This window comes from Parus major, chromosome 6 (assembly GCF_001522545.3).
Source record: "Parus major isolate Abel chromosome 6, Parus_major1.1, whole genome shotgun sequence".
Taxonomy (NCBI): Eukaryota; Metazoa; Chordata; class Aves; order Passeriformes; family Paridae; genus Parus; species Parus major.
This window is the reverse complement of record NC_031775.1, coordinates 34,077,554-34,093,058: the sequence shown is the minus strand read 5'-3', so window position 1 is coordinate 34,093,058 and position 15,505 is coordinate 34,077,554. Positions and strand designations below refer to the sequence as shown.

Sequence of the window (15,505 nt, the reverse complement as noted above, 5' to 3'; positions counted from 1 at the left end):
CTAAAGCACTTATCTTCTCCTCGGTGTGAAAGTTGACTTTTCTGTTTGTAAGGAGGCCTAAAGAATTGAGGGAATGGGAAAAATTAGCTACACTGAGCTGGAGCTGAATGGCATTAGGTGGGAGGTCTGAGAAGGGCTGCAGTGATGCTCAGCAGGACACCTTATTAGCCGCGTCATCGCAGTTCATTCAGGCGAGCCATACCAGTGTCACCAGCATTCCCACACAAAGACAAAGTTCTTCACACAGTCTATAAACATGCCTCCCTGGCCAATTCATCCTAACTTGACACTGCTGAAAAGAGGGGCTTGAGGGTTTTGGTTTTTTTTAAACACAACAATAACATAACAAAACAAAACAAAAACCGTGCAGCTCTGCCAAGCAGGCTGAATGGGAGAGAAGGAGGGACACTGTCACATTTCTTGGGAAGAAACAATCCAAAGGTCAAGCCATATTTTATTCAGTGAGCAAATTTTTATAATAACTAAATGTGTTTAAGATAAATACCAGCTAATATGAGCTGTTTCATTTTTCTCGTACGACTTCTGGGATAAGATACTATCTCTCCACAACCTATTTATTTCTGTGCATTATCCTGCACATGGGAGTTACAGACACAAAAGCTTTTACAAAGGACAGAGAATCAAAGAATGGCTTGGGTTAGAAGGGACCTTAACATATGACTGCCTGAATAAAATGTCCTAAGTGAGGAAATATGAAGATCACAACTAACACACTGAGACAAGAGGATCAGTTCACTCCTGGTGTAACCATCCTTTCTCAGGACAAACTGCTCACTTTGTTTAGCTCTGACCTGTGCAGAGCTTGGAGCCACAGGTTCTGTCTGGAGCTGACACAGCAGAAGCAGCTCTGGGCTCTGTGAAAATCCTGTCTCCCCCTGAGTGAAGTGCTCAGTTCATTATTTACCGTGGGACGCTCGCTGTGCGCGGGTCAGGCGCCCGGACCCTGCACCCTGTCCATGGCAGGGACCCTGTCCCTGTCACTGCCATCATCAACTCGCCCTTCCTGCCCGGTCAGGATCCCAGCCCAAAGGGAATGGAAGGTGACTGGGCCATGCTGCTGGCAGGAGAGCTGCCTGGGAGCTGGCAGGTGACCTGTGGCTAACAGTGCACACCTTCCCCACGGGTCTGTAATGCCAGAGGTGGGAACAGCTCCTGCAGTGACTTCTGCTGGAAAGTCAAGAACGTGACCTGTCTCCTGCTACACCCACGTCAGGGAACTGAAGTGGATGGATATCCCAGGCTTTGGCTCACACCAACCCCGACCATTCAGATTTCTGCTGTTCCTGTCTGCATTGCTTTTTCTTTTTTAAGTTTTGCTCAAAGACCCACTCAAACACCTGCACTTTGAGAACTGGTTCCCTCCAGCAGATGTTTCAGAGACAGCAAAGAGAACTGTGTCCTCTCCTGTGTACCACCTCCCTTCTGCAGCTCCAATGGTGCTCAGCTCACACACTTCTGCAATTTTAAATACACATTTGGAGACAAATTCCAGAAAAATCCTCATCAATTCTGAGTACAAGTTACCTGGTGACTGATAGTTTAAGTGTGCCTCAAAAGCCATAATGGAAGTGCCTTCATTGGCATGCCCAAGGTGCTGTAGTGCTGTCATTAAAAAGATAAAGTTTACAATATTTTTGTGCCTTGTTCTTTCTGATATAATGGCTAAAACCTATTAATAACACCAAAATATCTCAAAAGGTCAAGCACCATACAGCAAGATGAAGGGAATTGTCAAGAAGCTTAGGCAATCATCTTAACACTCAAGACATTTGCCAGGGCTGTTTAACTAATATGTGATGTTCACTTTTAATTTCAATATAGTGCCATTTGGGAAAAAATGTTGTATTTTTTAATTAATTACAATGTCAGCAGCTATTAAGATTAAAAGAAAGACCACATCAATAATAAATACTTAATCCAAAGAAAGGATTACAAGAAGAGCAATAAAAATCAATTTTTAGAGCTGGAAAATTGTGACTTTTTCCTCACTTGACTGGTATTTTCATTATATTGACAAAGCCATGATCTTACCCGACACTGACATTCGCCTAATGAAATAGCAGCCCTGGATAATGATGTAAGGACTTGTCAATTCTGCTACAGGACAACACAGCACTACAGCACCGGCGTTATCATACAAAGAAATGTTCATGCTCTTCAGCTGATACAAGAGAAAACTACAAGCAGAAACCACAGAAATGATAGGTCTTCTTGAATCTTTGCTTTATCATGGAATACTGACATCCTTCCACAGAGTTTGTGAGCTCTTGAGTGCTGGTGACACTTGGTGCTCAGCAGACAGCAGGTGACTGCCCTTTCATTCTGCATGAAGCCCAAGACACCCCAATTCTTGCTTTTTGTTCCACAGGGCTCAAATGTGGAGAGCAAAGCCAAAATGCTGCGGTCACTTAGTGTCCAACCCACAAGCAGTGAGACAGAAATGACCAGGATATGTGGCAGCAGGATACTGATCCATTGTTAAGGCTGAGTAAAGTATTTTTAGTGATGTATTGAGGGAAACTCAGACTAAAGACACTGTCTGTCCTAACCAGGTAATCCATAGGAACAGCAGTGCCATGGTTAAGGAATTTTGCCAGATTTACATCTTTTCCAGGTCCATCTCCTCTGATGACTGGACAGGCAGCAGATGGTGACAGGACACAGGCCACTCATCCACACAGAGCTGCCACTGATGGGGACATGCAGGCTGGGCTCAGGGCAACTGTGAATTCAAAATAAACCCAAATGTTTCTAGAAAAGGGCAGTGCAAATGGCTCAGATACAGAGAATTCACTAACAAAGGACTCAACAATGCTGATGCTGAGAAAAGCTCATGAGGAACCAATTTTACATTATCCCTTTGAAAATCACACTACAGTGAAGCACCAAGGGCTAAGAGAGGGAACAAAAAGGGGGTGAGGACAGAAACCTTTGAAGTGCTAAAGAGAAGGGAACAACCCACTTGCCAAAGAGCACGGTGATCAAAAAAGTTAAGAGCTGTCAACATTAGGTTTGAACAATGAAAATTCTAGTGGATATAAAAGCAGCAGGATCCATTTCCGTGTTGGAGTGAGAAACTGCCTCATCCTGGCTGCATCTTAAACCCAGCACTGATGGAATGAAGATAAAGAAGCTCCACAACAGGTGAGGCAGCAACATGGACTGACCTCTCCAGCCCTGGACAGTGTCTGCCCAGCCAGCCACAACCTTTCCAGCTCTTGCACAGGCAAACCAGGGGCTGGAAGCACTGTCCCTCCCATCTGAGTATTTCCCTGTTAGGGATGATCTGAATCTTTCCAGGACGTGGAGCACAAGATGCAGAGCCCACAACCGCCCACACCTTATGGGAGTCCAAATCTCCAAGGTGGCTCCTGGCCTGGTGCCCACAGGCTCCAGGGGGAGCAGGATGGAGCTCTCTCAGCCCTTCTCCATTTTACAGCCATCAGCTCACAGCATCAGCTCTCACAGCTAGCATGGTAAATAAAATCACAGCAGAAATTTATTTTCATTTCTCTGCAAATGAATAAGAATTGGATCAACAGCCCATATAGATTCTTCTTAATTGAATCACAGCTATCCTAGAAGATATGGCTATAGGATAGGAGATTTGAAAAGGCACAGACCACAATGGATGCTGATGTCAGTGTCACCTTTAGCTGGACACTAATGACTCAACTTTGTCCAGCTCCAGGCTCTCTCAGGAACAGATTACAGAAAAAAAGAAATATAACTCAATGAGAACGTGATGTGCTCTGGACATTCTCATATAAAGCCACTTTCTGAGCAAAATCAAGCAAACAACAAGTTACTTGCAATCATTTCCTTTTTAAGAGGCATTCTCTTTTCCGGCATCACGTTTAATTTCAGACGTGCTGGTGGGAGCAGGAGTGTTAGAGCAAACCCTGCTCACAGCACTTCTACCCTGCCAGAAGGACACAGCAGCCACCAGGGCAGCTCCAGGACATCCTGGAATGGAAAAGGGGCAAAAAGGAGAAAAGCCCTTTGGGAAGATGAGGTGGAGGCCCTGAGTGCCACAATCCATTGCACAGTGCTGGACAGGGACTGTGTGGGTAAAGGACTGGCTACAACCTCTCCAGGAATCCTTCGAGCTTCACCTGCAGCATTTCTTCTGAAAGAGCCACAATTCTATTCACACTGGCCAGGTACAGCAAAAACTGCCTTAGTGCATGTACTCTCTTTTTTCTGTAAATGACACCTGCAAGTATCTGAAGTTCTGGATTTTGCATTTCAGATCTTTGCTTCCAAACCTGGTAATGTTCACACAGATTTATTGTAAAAGAAAAATCAGATATTTACCATTTGAATAATGAACACTGAAAATTTATTACAACCAGTTCAGCTTATAATGACAAAAAGAAGAGAAAAAATAAAATAAAATCAAAATTACTGACTAGGATGACCAAAAATTATCATTCACTTAATATGGAATTGCATTTATTGTGTCCTTAAAATGCTACTGGTGTATGCTTTCCATTACAATGCGTTCCAGTACAAAAATATTTTCCTGCTAAAAATATAACCTAAATAAAATTCACAATGTGTCTGTGCAGAGAGGAAGGACACATGAGTTGAATTTTTGACAATTGCATCGAAGATGCCAAAGCTCAAGCCAGCAGAAAAACAAGGAGCAAGTAAAAGTGACTTTGGCTGTATTTGACAGGCTGAAAGTAACAAGACAATTTTGCTGGATTTACTCTTTAAAGAGCATATTATCCAAACACGCTAATTTTGAGAGCACTTAACCTTCCTTTAAGGGGGAGAATGACTGAATATTAATGAGCTGGGCTTTGGGTGTTTAATGAAAAGCTGTCGATTTGAATGTGATCCAGGGGTTTAAACCTTTGTTAGAAGACATTTGGCTGGAAGGTTTATTTGCCCTGAGAGTGCTTTCTATCTGAATACACAGAAATTTCACTACTCATTTGAAGGCTCATGTTAAAATCACTGTGGCAAAAAACAAATAAGGTAAAAACAAAACCACACCAAAACAAAAAGATCCCAAGCCCTCCTAAATCGAGCTGCTTTGAGCATCTTCCCAAATGACCCAGATCTTTAGAGCAAAGTTTTCCTTTGCCTAGAAACTAAGTGGCTTTTCTTTTGCTCATTCAGCTGCTAGTTCTGGGAAAAGCCCAAAGAGAAACATTTAGATTGGAGGGGTCTTTGAGAAGAGGTGACAGTTGACTGATGAGCATCCATAAAATGACAAAGAATAGTTGTGTGGAGCCGGTGCATCACATCGCCTCTCCCTGGGAAACTAATTGCTCTGAATTGTTAATAGTAACATTATTTTTCTGGCAATCATTTCTTTTCAATACTCAAAATCAGCATGAAACAGCTCCTTTGACCGGACATAAAAGTTAAATGTCCCAATGTTGATCAAATTAACTTCAGCTATGTGACAATGGACTATATTTGTGAGAAAATAATGAAGGGCACAAAGGGGAGCTTTATGCCAAGATTTCACAGTTGTAATGTAAAAATGTTTCTGTTGAACTAGGCCAGGGAACATTTCAATAGGAAAACAGAAGAGCACTGTCACTTTCACTAAAAAAACCACACTCATTTTATGGATCTCAATGCTGGAGATAATTTCAGGAAGTTTAGATGGCTGGCACACCAAGAGTGAGGGATCAGGATAACACCTCATGTCCTTCCCTTCCCAAACTCTCCACTCTGGAAGGGCCCCATCCTGCAGCTTTTCCCTCATTCCCCAGCCTGGGTACTGCATTCACACTTCTCCCCATCGAGTGGCTGCAGGACACGACTAATATGCCAATATGGTTAATTAATACGAAATGTGCACAAGCATTAGTTACAACAGAGGAGTGAAAAATTAAACCAAAATATAAACTATTTTCCTCTCTTAGTCTCACCTACAGCTTACACCCTTCAACTCCAGAAAATACAAAAAGACAAATATTATGCAAATGAAGCTAACTGTACATAGGAATTATCCAAATGGGCTTTGAAGAATTTTTTTTTCCCCACAAAATATAAAGCAAATGTTCTTATCTCATTTTAAAGCAAATTCAGCTTTGACTACAGACCTGGAACAATGTAACTGACTTCTGGGGGCTCAGTTTGGGTTTGCACTGGTGCTGTCAGACACTCATTAGACACATCAATTTTCTACATATATGCTGTGTATGTATTTCTAAAGATACAAGCAAATATTTGTTTAACAACACTGTGATTCCAATCCTCTTGGATTTAAAGCAACAATCTGACATCACATCTTTGCCCTTGCTAAATGGCAAATATTAAATGCAATCTGGCTCAGCATATACCAGTGAGCTGCCTTTAAAAGTGTTCTTCTTTCTATTTAGTTAATTTTAATGCTATTAAAGCTAAATCACTTCAGGATTAACTTTATTAAAGCATAAGCTTTATTAAAGCTAAAAGAACAAACCTTTCTACTCCTCAAACATACTATTAGGATTACTAACAGATTTTCCCAGGAGAAAACTTCCAGCACAACTTTGTATCATTCCCCCGATGCTTTTTCCTGGGTTCTCCCCCGATTTCCCCTGCTTACCAATGCTCTGATGTTGTACAGCTTTTTTCTTACGAGGTGAAAAATTGTGGCTAAAATTATTCTGGAGATAGCAACTTCCCTGGCAATCTGAACAGTTAAACTGATCCATTTGAGCTTTATTTGCAAACCCTCTCCTGGTTTGCATCCCAAACTCCTGTGGTAGCTGTTGCCCAGATAAAAGGCTGTACATAACTCATGTTTATGAAGATGCAGCGTGAACACAACTGAGCTTTCACTGACTCCCACAGTGACCTAAATCAACTGTGAGAAGGTGTTTCTGTTTCATTCAGTGAAGGTTTAGCTCATTAAACTGTTTTCCTTCTCAGCATTGTTCATTGGGTTTGAACTGCATCGCTGTTAAATGCTCTTTAGCAGTTTAAAGGCTTTAAAGGAAAAGACTTATCAGTCTCTGTTTCTAACAGCACTAAATCTGCATTATTAGTTCATGCAGATAAGGGGATTTGAAAGCTCAGCTTGAAACCTCTCTCTTCTGTATTTATCTGACACTGCATAGTTCCAGTAGCTCAGCTGGAAATGTAGATCTATGAAGCTTTAAAGAGAGATTAAAGCCAAGAAAAGAAGTACTTTTCCCCCTATAGCTGCTCTCACTTTCCCTTTTCCTGCTGTCTGAGGGAGTGCTGGGGGACAATGGCCAAAGATGGTTCCCAAAGCCCCTGAATGGGGACACTGTTGGTGGCAGCATTCATTCAAAGTAAGCTTCAGTGTATTGTCCTCCCCAATCAGCAGATCAGAATAGAGTGTGCTGGTGGCTGCCAAAAGGTTAGTCCTGCCGATGAAAGGGGCTTCCCATTATTCACTGCTCTACAGAACTCCCCCTTTGTGCCCGCCAGCCCATCACTGCACTGTGGAGGTCCGGATCTGCGGCTGGCTGCTCCCTCAAAATGAACAATTCATGCACGGCGAGCTCGCTGTGCCACTGTGCAACCCAAACCCAAGGGCTTCTTTTCTAAGGACAGCCGAGCTGGGGCAGTTTTGGCAGTGTCACATTTTAATGATATACCATCGTGACACCCCTGACCCACAGCTGACACTCTTACCACAGTCTTATTACCTTACCCTTGCCAGGGCATCGTGGGAGGTCCAAAGCCAAAATTAGCTAATGAAGCACACTGTATGCTGCAAAAAGTGTGCAATAAATAATGCAAAAGGTTTGCACGGGTTTCCCTAATGCGAAGCATTCGGAAAGGAGAGGAGACCACTGGAGCCATGAAAACATGAAATAAAAATCCCATACTGCTCTGTGCAACAGAACTCAAGAATATGCACTCAGACTGCACCAAGAGCAGATCCTGATCCTCCCAAGCCCCTGTTCCGTAGATCAGGGATCTTTCATGTATTTATATATATATATGTATGTTACCTATGCAAACCTTCCAAGTGCTTCCAGCATTTTCAAATGGTTTGAGCAGGTTTTGCAAGAGAAAGGCAATACTGGCTTTTTCCTGTTCACCCTTGGATCATCCCAAAGGTGATGGTAAATTCCTGTTTGGAGACATTCCTGCCAGGGGAAAGGCAGTCTCTACTATCCCACCTACCCACCCTTAGAGGACAGAAAACCCCCAGAGAGGAAGGAATCTTGAGAAAGAACACGGCTGGAAAGGCATTTACACTCCTCTGCAACATTTCAGGACCTTTTCCAGTGAAAAGCTACATGGTGAAAAACAGCAGTGAGATACTTTCCAACACATAAACTGCTTTGTTCAGGAGTGTCTGTAACTTCCAGGCTGCTGCCAGAGAGAGCCAGAAGAGCTGCTTGTGGCCAGGGACCCCTTCCCCTGTGCCATGCAGCGAGCAGATGCCAGGCAGCAGAGGCTCAGCAGACTGTTCTGGGCAGTGGTTCCCCACGAGCCCAGGCACGTGCTCCCCTCCCCACAGCCAGCAGGACCCTTGCCAGAGATGTGGCCTCAGCCAAAAGGCTGGTGGGGCAGCAGGATGGAGCTCTGCACCCCTGGCTGGGCTGGGACCCCATTGCTCACTCTGGGGAAGGACAGAGGTGACACTGGCCAGGTGCCCCAAACTCAGCCCTTGCTCCAGCAAACAGCAGCCGTGGTCCCACACTCACTGGGGTCTTGTTAAAGAGTCTCTGAGCCCAGCAGCCTGGCACATGGCCACTGGACAGCAGGGCTCAGAGCAGGAAAACAGAACACAGTGCTCTGATTCTGTATTCCTCCCAGGCTCTGCAGTTTGTTTTAAGCTCCCCATTATGCCACGGCTGGCAGTGTGTGCCATGGCTGCTCTGAAGAGACACGTTAAAGCTCTGTTTCTCAGGCAAACATGAAGCTGACTGGCATCTCCTTAGAGAAATACCTGTTTACTCTGCCAGCACAACAATGCCCACACAGAAACATCCTTTTCTTACTCAAGAGAAAGCTGTCTCTTTCCTGACTTTATAATTAGGGCAGCTGTAAATTTCTGGGTGTTTTTGGGACTCCTCTGCATTGTACCACTCATCAGATGAACGAGCTCTGTAACACCATTAGAACCCATATGGATATTGACACCTATGGTGACCACACACAAATGCTGGACTGCCTGCTGTACCCAGCTGCTGGAGATTAAAGCACACCAGCTCCATGTGGAGGGACCCATGAGGAGAGGCTGAAAGATTTGGGTTTGTTCAGGCTGCAGAGAAGTTGTCTACATGAGGACTCTGCTGCTGGCTTTATCTCTTTGGTAGTTCCAGAGAGGAAGAAGCCAGACTCTGCTCAGCAGTGCATGCCAAAAGATCCAGGAGATGGACACAAACCACTTGGAGGAAAATTCTGGCTGGATAATAGGGACAGAAAGTTTCCCAGTGAGGGTAGTCAAACACAGCAATGTGTGGCCCAGAGGAGCTACAAACCACCATGCTGGAGCTGCCCAAAGCTCAGCTGGACAAGCTGTTGAAAGCCAGCCCTGCTCTGAGCAGGGGGAATGAATAAGGAACTTCACAGGTCACTTCCAACTGGAATGATTCTGTTGTTCTGTAACTGGAGATGCACTTGAATGGCCTCATTAGGGTCCACACAGTCTAAAAATAAGCTAATCTACCTAACACAATTAGAAAATAAGTGTGGTTCCTACTCTGCAGTTCTGGTGACTCCAGAGTGGTTCCCCGAGATCAGTAATTTGGCTTTGAAGAGTAAGTGTCATGAAGTGATCTGTAATCAGAACTGCCTAGAAAACTCTGGCAAGCAGTAACCACTTTCAGATGACAGAATAAAACCCTCTACATTTCTGAGTGTGCCATTTGAAACATCTTTCATATGCTGCTTATGAACACAGAGATTGAAAGAGGCCAGGAAAGGCTAATACATACCTATCAAGTACATAGCCAAGAGCCTTATGCCGTATTCCTGAGTAAACCGATGGGCTTGTTTCCCAAGCAATTAAATTGGAAGCATCATGGAAAAGATGAATGTTTACCAAGTCAAAGGCACTATGACAAAAAAAAGGAAAAAAATAAAATGATTCAGGATAAAAGAAAAAAAACCCCATTTGTTGCATCAGCAAAGCATTCAACACAGCACTTACTGTATTCACTGTTATGTTACCTTAATATTTACTCACAAGAACTGTGTAGATCAAGCTATTATCTGAAAATTGTCAGACTGCCATCAAACTTACAGCTCATCTACAGGTAAGACTCCAAGTCTTTTGCATAAAGGATGTATAATATGAAAATGAAAAGCTATTTGTCAGTTACAATTCCAGAAATCAGGCAGTACCTTCTCACTAAAATATTTTTTAAACAAAATTTAATGTGTAAACAAACAACTTCCAGTTTCAAAGCTGCAGGTAAGCATTGATAAACAAGAGGAAAAGCTACTGAGGGGAGAATGGCACTGACATTAAGGCAAATCACATCACTGAGACTCCTCACATGTCCCTGTGAGGAGAATGCCCAGACAGCAGCAGCCAATACACACACCACCCCCAGCTGGAACAGGACACCTGCTGCTGCTCTGGGGCCATGCCTCTGAGACCCCAGGAGCACAAATCTGTTCTGGCCAGAAAAGCCCAGAGCCTGCCAGTGAGAGCATGGACAGGCTCTGGCTGAGACAGACACAAGAAGAAAGCCCAAGCTATGCTGAGGGAGGTTTCCCAGCCCACAGCAGAGCTGGGAATGGACCTGGACACAGCAATAATGGCAGTGAGAACAGTGAGAGCATGGTCAGACACAGAGGCCACTCAGCACAAAGATCCTGGTGAAAATCTCTGGCTGAAGGGAACAGCACATCCCGTGCAGTGAACCCACACTGATGGAGAGCAGTCCCACTAACCTCCTTAGAGAGAGAATGGTCACAAAGCTACAAACATGACAGCTTGAGACACCCAGTCCTGTCTGTCTGAAGGACAAACAGAAAGAAGCCCTGTAGGACAGGGATGGGCCCGTGTCACCAGCTCACCCGAGGTGTAAAGCTATCTATAATCCACCTACATGTGTCTAGAACATGCTTGCTCTTAAAATCCACTGAGGAAGGACGTTCCACCTGCAACTTCTGTGTCCTTAAACTCAAATTTTCATCATATTACATATTTTCTTGCAAATTAAACTGATTTCTGCCCCTTCTGAAGGTCTGACAGCAACCAGTTTCGCTGCTGTGGTCAGCCAAGGTTTCTCACCCCCTCGCCAAACACTTCCACCATTCCTGACCCCCTGTCCTCTTTGCAGTGTAGCTAGAGCACAGCACACAAAGCCAAACACTCTATCACAGGCCTTGGCAGCACTCACATAAATAATTACTGTGCCTTCTCCCTTCGTGTCCTTCACAGGCTCTACCTATTAACACATCTCAGAGAGATAATAATGATCCATATTCAAGTCCTTCTCCCTTGATCCTTTTCTACAGCAGGGGTAATGAGTCAGTTATTCCCAAAATAGTGTTAGTGCTTTTAAATTCTCCTCTCAAAGTGCAATGCTTTGCATTTCCCTGACTATCACCTTCCAATACTACTTCCTTGAAAATACCAAAATGATTCTGACCACTGATACACTTGCAAACATTGCCAAGGCTGGTGCTCTACCTACCTAAATATTGTAAGTACATTCTTTACTCCATTCTCCCTAGCAAATATCAACTATGTATGTTAGCTATATTTAAGACTGGAATGCATTCGGTGCACGACCTTGCACCTGCTGAAACACTGAGAACTACTGGAACAGAAACAAACACCTTCACCTCATAGTCAAGATACTACTTAAAAAACCCTGCAAAATAAAAGTACGTGCAATTATATAGTTCTCTTTCATTTTTTCATGTGAAAAGTCATGTGTGCCCCAGGATTCTTTAGCTCTTTGTCCACACTAAAGGTAATTAATGAAGAATAATGGATTTGAAAAATCTGGTTTCACAGAGAAACTCAGTGGGGGCAGACCACTGATCACAGAGGAGGAGGAAAAAGGACAGTTCTCTGAAGTCTGTTAAGGTCACTTTTCTGGTTTTTTGGGAGCTCCCTGTTTTTGGCATGAGGTACATTCTGTAACAATTTGTTCCTAGGTAGGGAAAATGAACAGTTCCTTTCAAGGACTCACACAGAAGTACTAACAGCAAGTGCCTGGGCTCTATTTTTATTGACCTATTAGAAAGCAGAAATGCACTAATCAGAAGTTATGATTTAAGAAATTGGTTTTCATGATTATGAAAACAGGCAGAACTTTGTTCACATGCACAGAGACTGGGTGCAAACACTCATCGCAGCCTGAAGTGTCACACTCAGACCTCCTTAGGTGTGTTTTATAACCCCCTAGATTTTCCATAGTATTTCACTTTCATTCTTCAGAAGTCTTTGGTAGTGTCTCACCCCTTCTATTTCCCATTAGAAACATCTGAGATCTTGTTAGATCATGTGGATCATAATTACAAATTATTCCAGACAGAACTACCACCATGGCTCAGCTCAGTACAAGACTAGGAGAAGATGTGAGGTTCCTCATCCTCACTGCCCAACACACCCTTGACAGACACTCACCCAAACATCCACTACAGCCAAGGACTGTCATTTTTTAATACCCTCACAAGAAAACATTACATTTAAATCTGTCTCTGAAGAATATTGTTTTCTTGGAAAGGCCTGAAAATGAATTTGTGTCATTTATTTCAGCAGAGAGGAAATCCCAGAGGATAGAAGAGACAGAACCTAGGGAAGTCAAGATACAAGAGCAAAGGCCAGATTAGCATCTGATGTTAATACCCACTTCTGTAATTATCTGGTGCTGGAATCACACCCCACATATATGGATCTGGAAAAATTAACATGAACCTACATTATCATGCAACTGCCTGCCCAATTTCTGGGTCAGGAGTCTATAAAAGGAAAAAACCTGGTACCTTTCCTGTTTCCACACACTGCTTAATTAAATAAATGTGCTTATGCCAACAAAGCCAGAACACTTCAGTACTCACAAGTCAGCCTATATGAACATTTATGAGATTTCAAAATCAAGCTTTCAGTTCTAAGACATGAAACAGGCACACAGGAAGGGAAAAGTGCTGAATGTTCACGTACACAGAGGTCACTGTAACACAAGTAAGCAGTAAAGACCAAAACCATGAGTGCATGGTGCAGAAGCAAGGTCAGATTTCCAGCTGGGCTTAGGGAAATCTGAAGCAGTGCCCATAGAACAAGATCTTTTAGCAGGAGCCTAGAGGGGAGAGCTGCACACAGCCAGGCTGTGCTGCCTGACACAGTGGGATGCTGCCAAGCCCCAGCAGCAGCAGTGGTGGCAGCAGCAGCGCAGAGGTGGCAGCAGCAGCAGGAATGCAGTGGCGGCAGCAGGGACAGTGGCAGCAGTGCAGCAGCAGCAGGGACAGCGGCGGGGGCAGGGACAGCAGTGCAGCAGCGCAGCGGCAGCAGTGCAGCAGCAGCAGTGCAGCAGCAGCCCCACACTGAGCCTGACCCCCGTGCTCTGGTGCAGGCTCTGGGCTGTCCCTGAGCCAGAGGCTCCTGTGACTGCCCCGGGGTCCAGCAATGCTGTGAGCAGCCCCAGCACACCTGGCTGTGCATCGGTACCGGCTCCTGAGCACTGCAGCTCCAGCAGATAAAAGTGACCGCGGGGAACCTTCCTGCTCTATGAACACACCTATCTACACACTGAAACACCTTCTTGTACAAGTTGTTAACAAACATAAAACAAATGGAATCAGGAACAACTTCAAGGTGCGACTTACCAATCAGTAATACACCATCTTGTTCGAATGAAACCTTTTCTGGACCACTTGCACTGGAAAATAAATGAATAATACCAATCACCTTAGGCAAAGATTACTATGAAAGTGCAATGTACTGACACAGAGAAAAAAAATCAAGCAGAGCTCATCCATACATTATAACCAAGAAGCATTGAACACCAACTGAGGTACCTTTAAAACAGATATTGTATCTTTTATAAACCCTGGAATTATTTTTTTGGTCCTGCAGCAGTTACAAACTTACATGTAAAATTAATAAAAGCCCTGGCAGTTGTTTACAGATGAAAGATAACCAAATAGGAAAGCTTTCCAACTATATTTATGCTTAGCTTAAACCAGCAAATTCTTATTGCCTATGCACAAATGTTTTCTTTGTAATTTTACCTGAACTGTAAAATGTCATCAAGAGATTTACATCAAATTAAAATGAGTGAGATCTGCTAGAAAGCTATTTCTCTTGCTGAGCCAGGCCACCCAATATTTCTACAAAAGTTAAGAATTTAAATAAGGGTAAAAGGTTCCATTCATCACAACGGCACCACTGGCAAGAAAGCCACAATTCAGCTCGTGCCCGTCCATGTCGCTTATGGTACAAGGAAGGGTTTTCAGCACCACTTCTGAGCCACTGCCACAAACTACAACCTCCCATAAAAACACAAGATTCTGCATCCTATTTATTCATTCCCTGATAACAATGCCTGTGTGTCTGGGCTAATGTGCTCTGGGAATGAATACAGCACCACACAGGCCTCAATAACGGTGCCAATGATTTTGTAGCAAAAGACTCCTTATTGGGAATAAATTGCCAGTCCCAGCAGAGCATCCCCAGTCAGAGATCCCACTCCCCCAAAGCCCTCCTGAGGCACTGGCCAGGTGTATTTATTCTCCTCTCTACAGACAGTCCTCAGTCCTAAACACTGCTGAGACAGTGAAGGGCCTCAACAAACCAAACCAGGCTGTCTTAAATCAGAATCAAAGACTGCCTTGGGTTGGAAGGGACCTTCACCTTGTTCCAGCTCCCCTGCTGTGCTCAGGGACACCTTCCAGTAGAAAATGCTGTTCCAAGCCCTGTCCAACCTAGTCTGCATCTTCTGAGCACCCCTCAGTGAAAAGGGACTCGGCTCCCTCCCCTTCTCCTTAGGCACAAACACAGTGACTGCTGCCAAGACCAACCAGAAACACCCCCATAATAATTGTATTTCAAATAGTAATCTACTTTATTGCAAATTTTTATAACAATAAAAGATTAGTCTCTTCTGCAGGTCCAGCAACCACTCAGGGGATGGAACAAACACTCTAATCCTTCCTAACACGGTCCATGGCTGAATCACAAATCCCATAGTCTGGTAAGACCTCTTCTGTGATGCTCATGAGGGCACAGTTACATGGAGAAATGTCAACACTTACTCAAAAGGAAACCAATGAAAAAAAGTGACATGCTAAAAGCATTCAAAATTGGCTGAATTTCATTTAAAAAAGGGAACTTTGTAATTTCCTTCTTAAAAATAACTACACAGAACTTAAAATCTAATAGTCTAAGCCAATGATGTGATCCAAGATAATGATTTCTATCAAGATGCCATTTCTCATTTGCTATCTTCCTCTTTGGCAAAGGTACTTCAAAAGCTGCAACACCAAAACAGGCTTCACCAGATTACATTGCCTAGAGTCATATTCAGCTGGGTTTTGAGTATCTCCAAGAACAGCAATTCCACAACCTGTCTGGGGCAGGTCC

General features: G+C 43.8%; 1 protein-coding gene across 4 annotated transcripts in view; it reads right to left on the bottom strand.

Annotated features, from left to right (window-relative positions):
- Window positions 1-15,505, bottom strand: part of INPP5A (inositol polyphosphate-5-phosphatase A) — a 142,587-nt gene that overhangs the window by 64,122 nt on the left and 62,960 nt on the right. For all 4 annotated transcript variants that reach the window (XR_004498068.1, XM_033515462.1, XM_033515463.1 and 1 more), the window contains exons 7-8: window positions 13,750-13,802; window positions 9,897-10,016 (exon numbers count right to left, since the gene is read on the bottom strand). Coding sequence is in view for 3 of the 4 variants with exons in the window: in XM_033515462.1 (XP_033371353.1) it covers window positions 9,897-10,016; window positions 13,750-13,802 (173 nt within the window). In the remaining variant the exon portion in view is untranslated. The remainder of the gene's footprint in view (window positions 1-9,896; window positions 10,017-13,749; window positions 13,803-15,505) is intronic.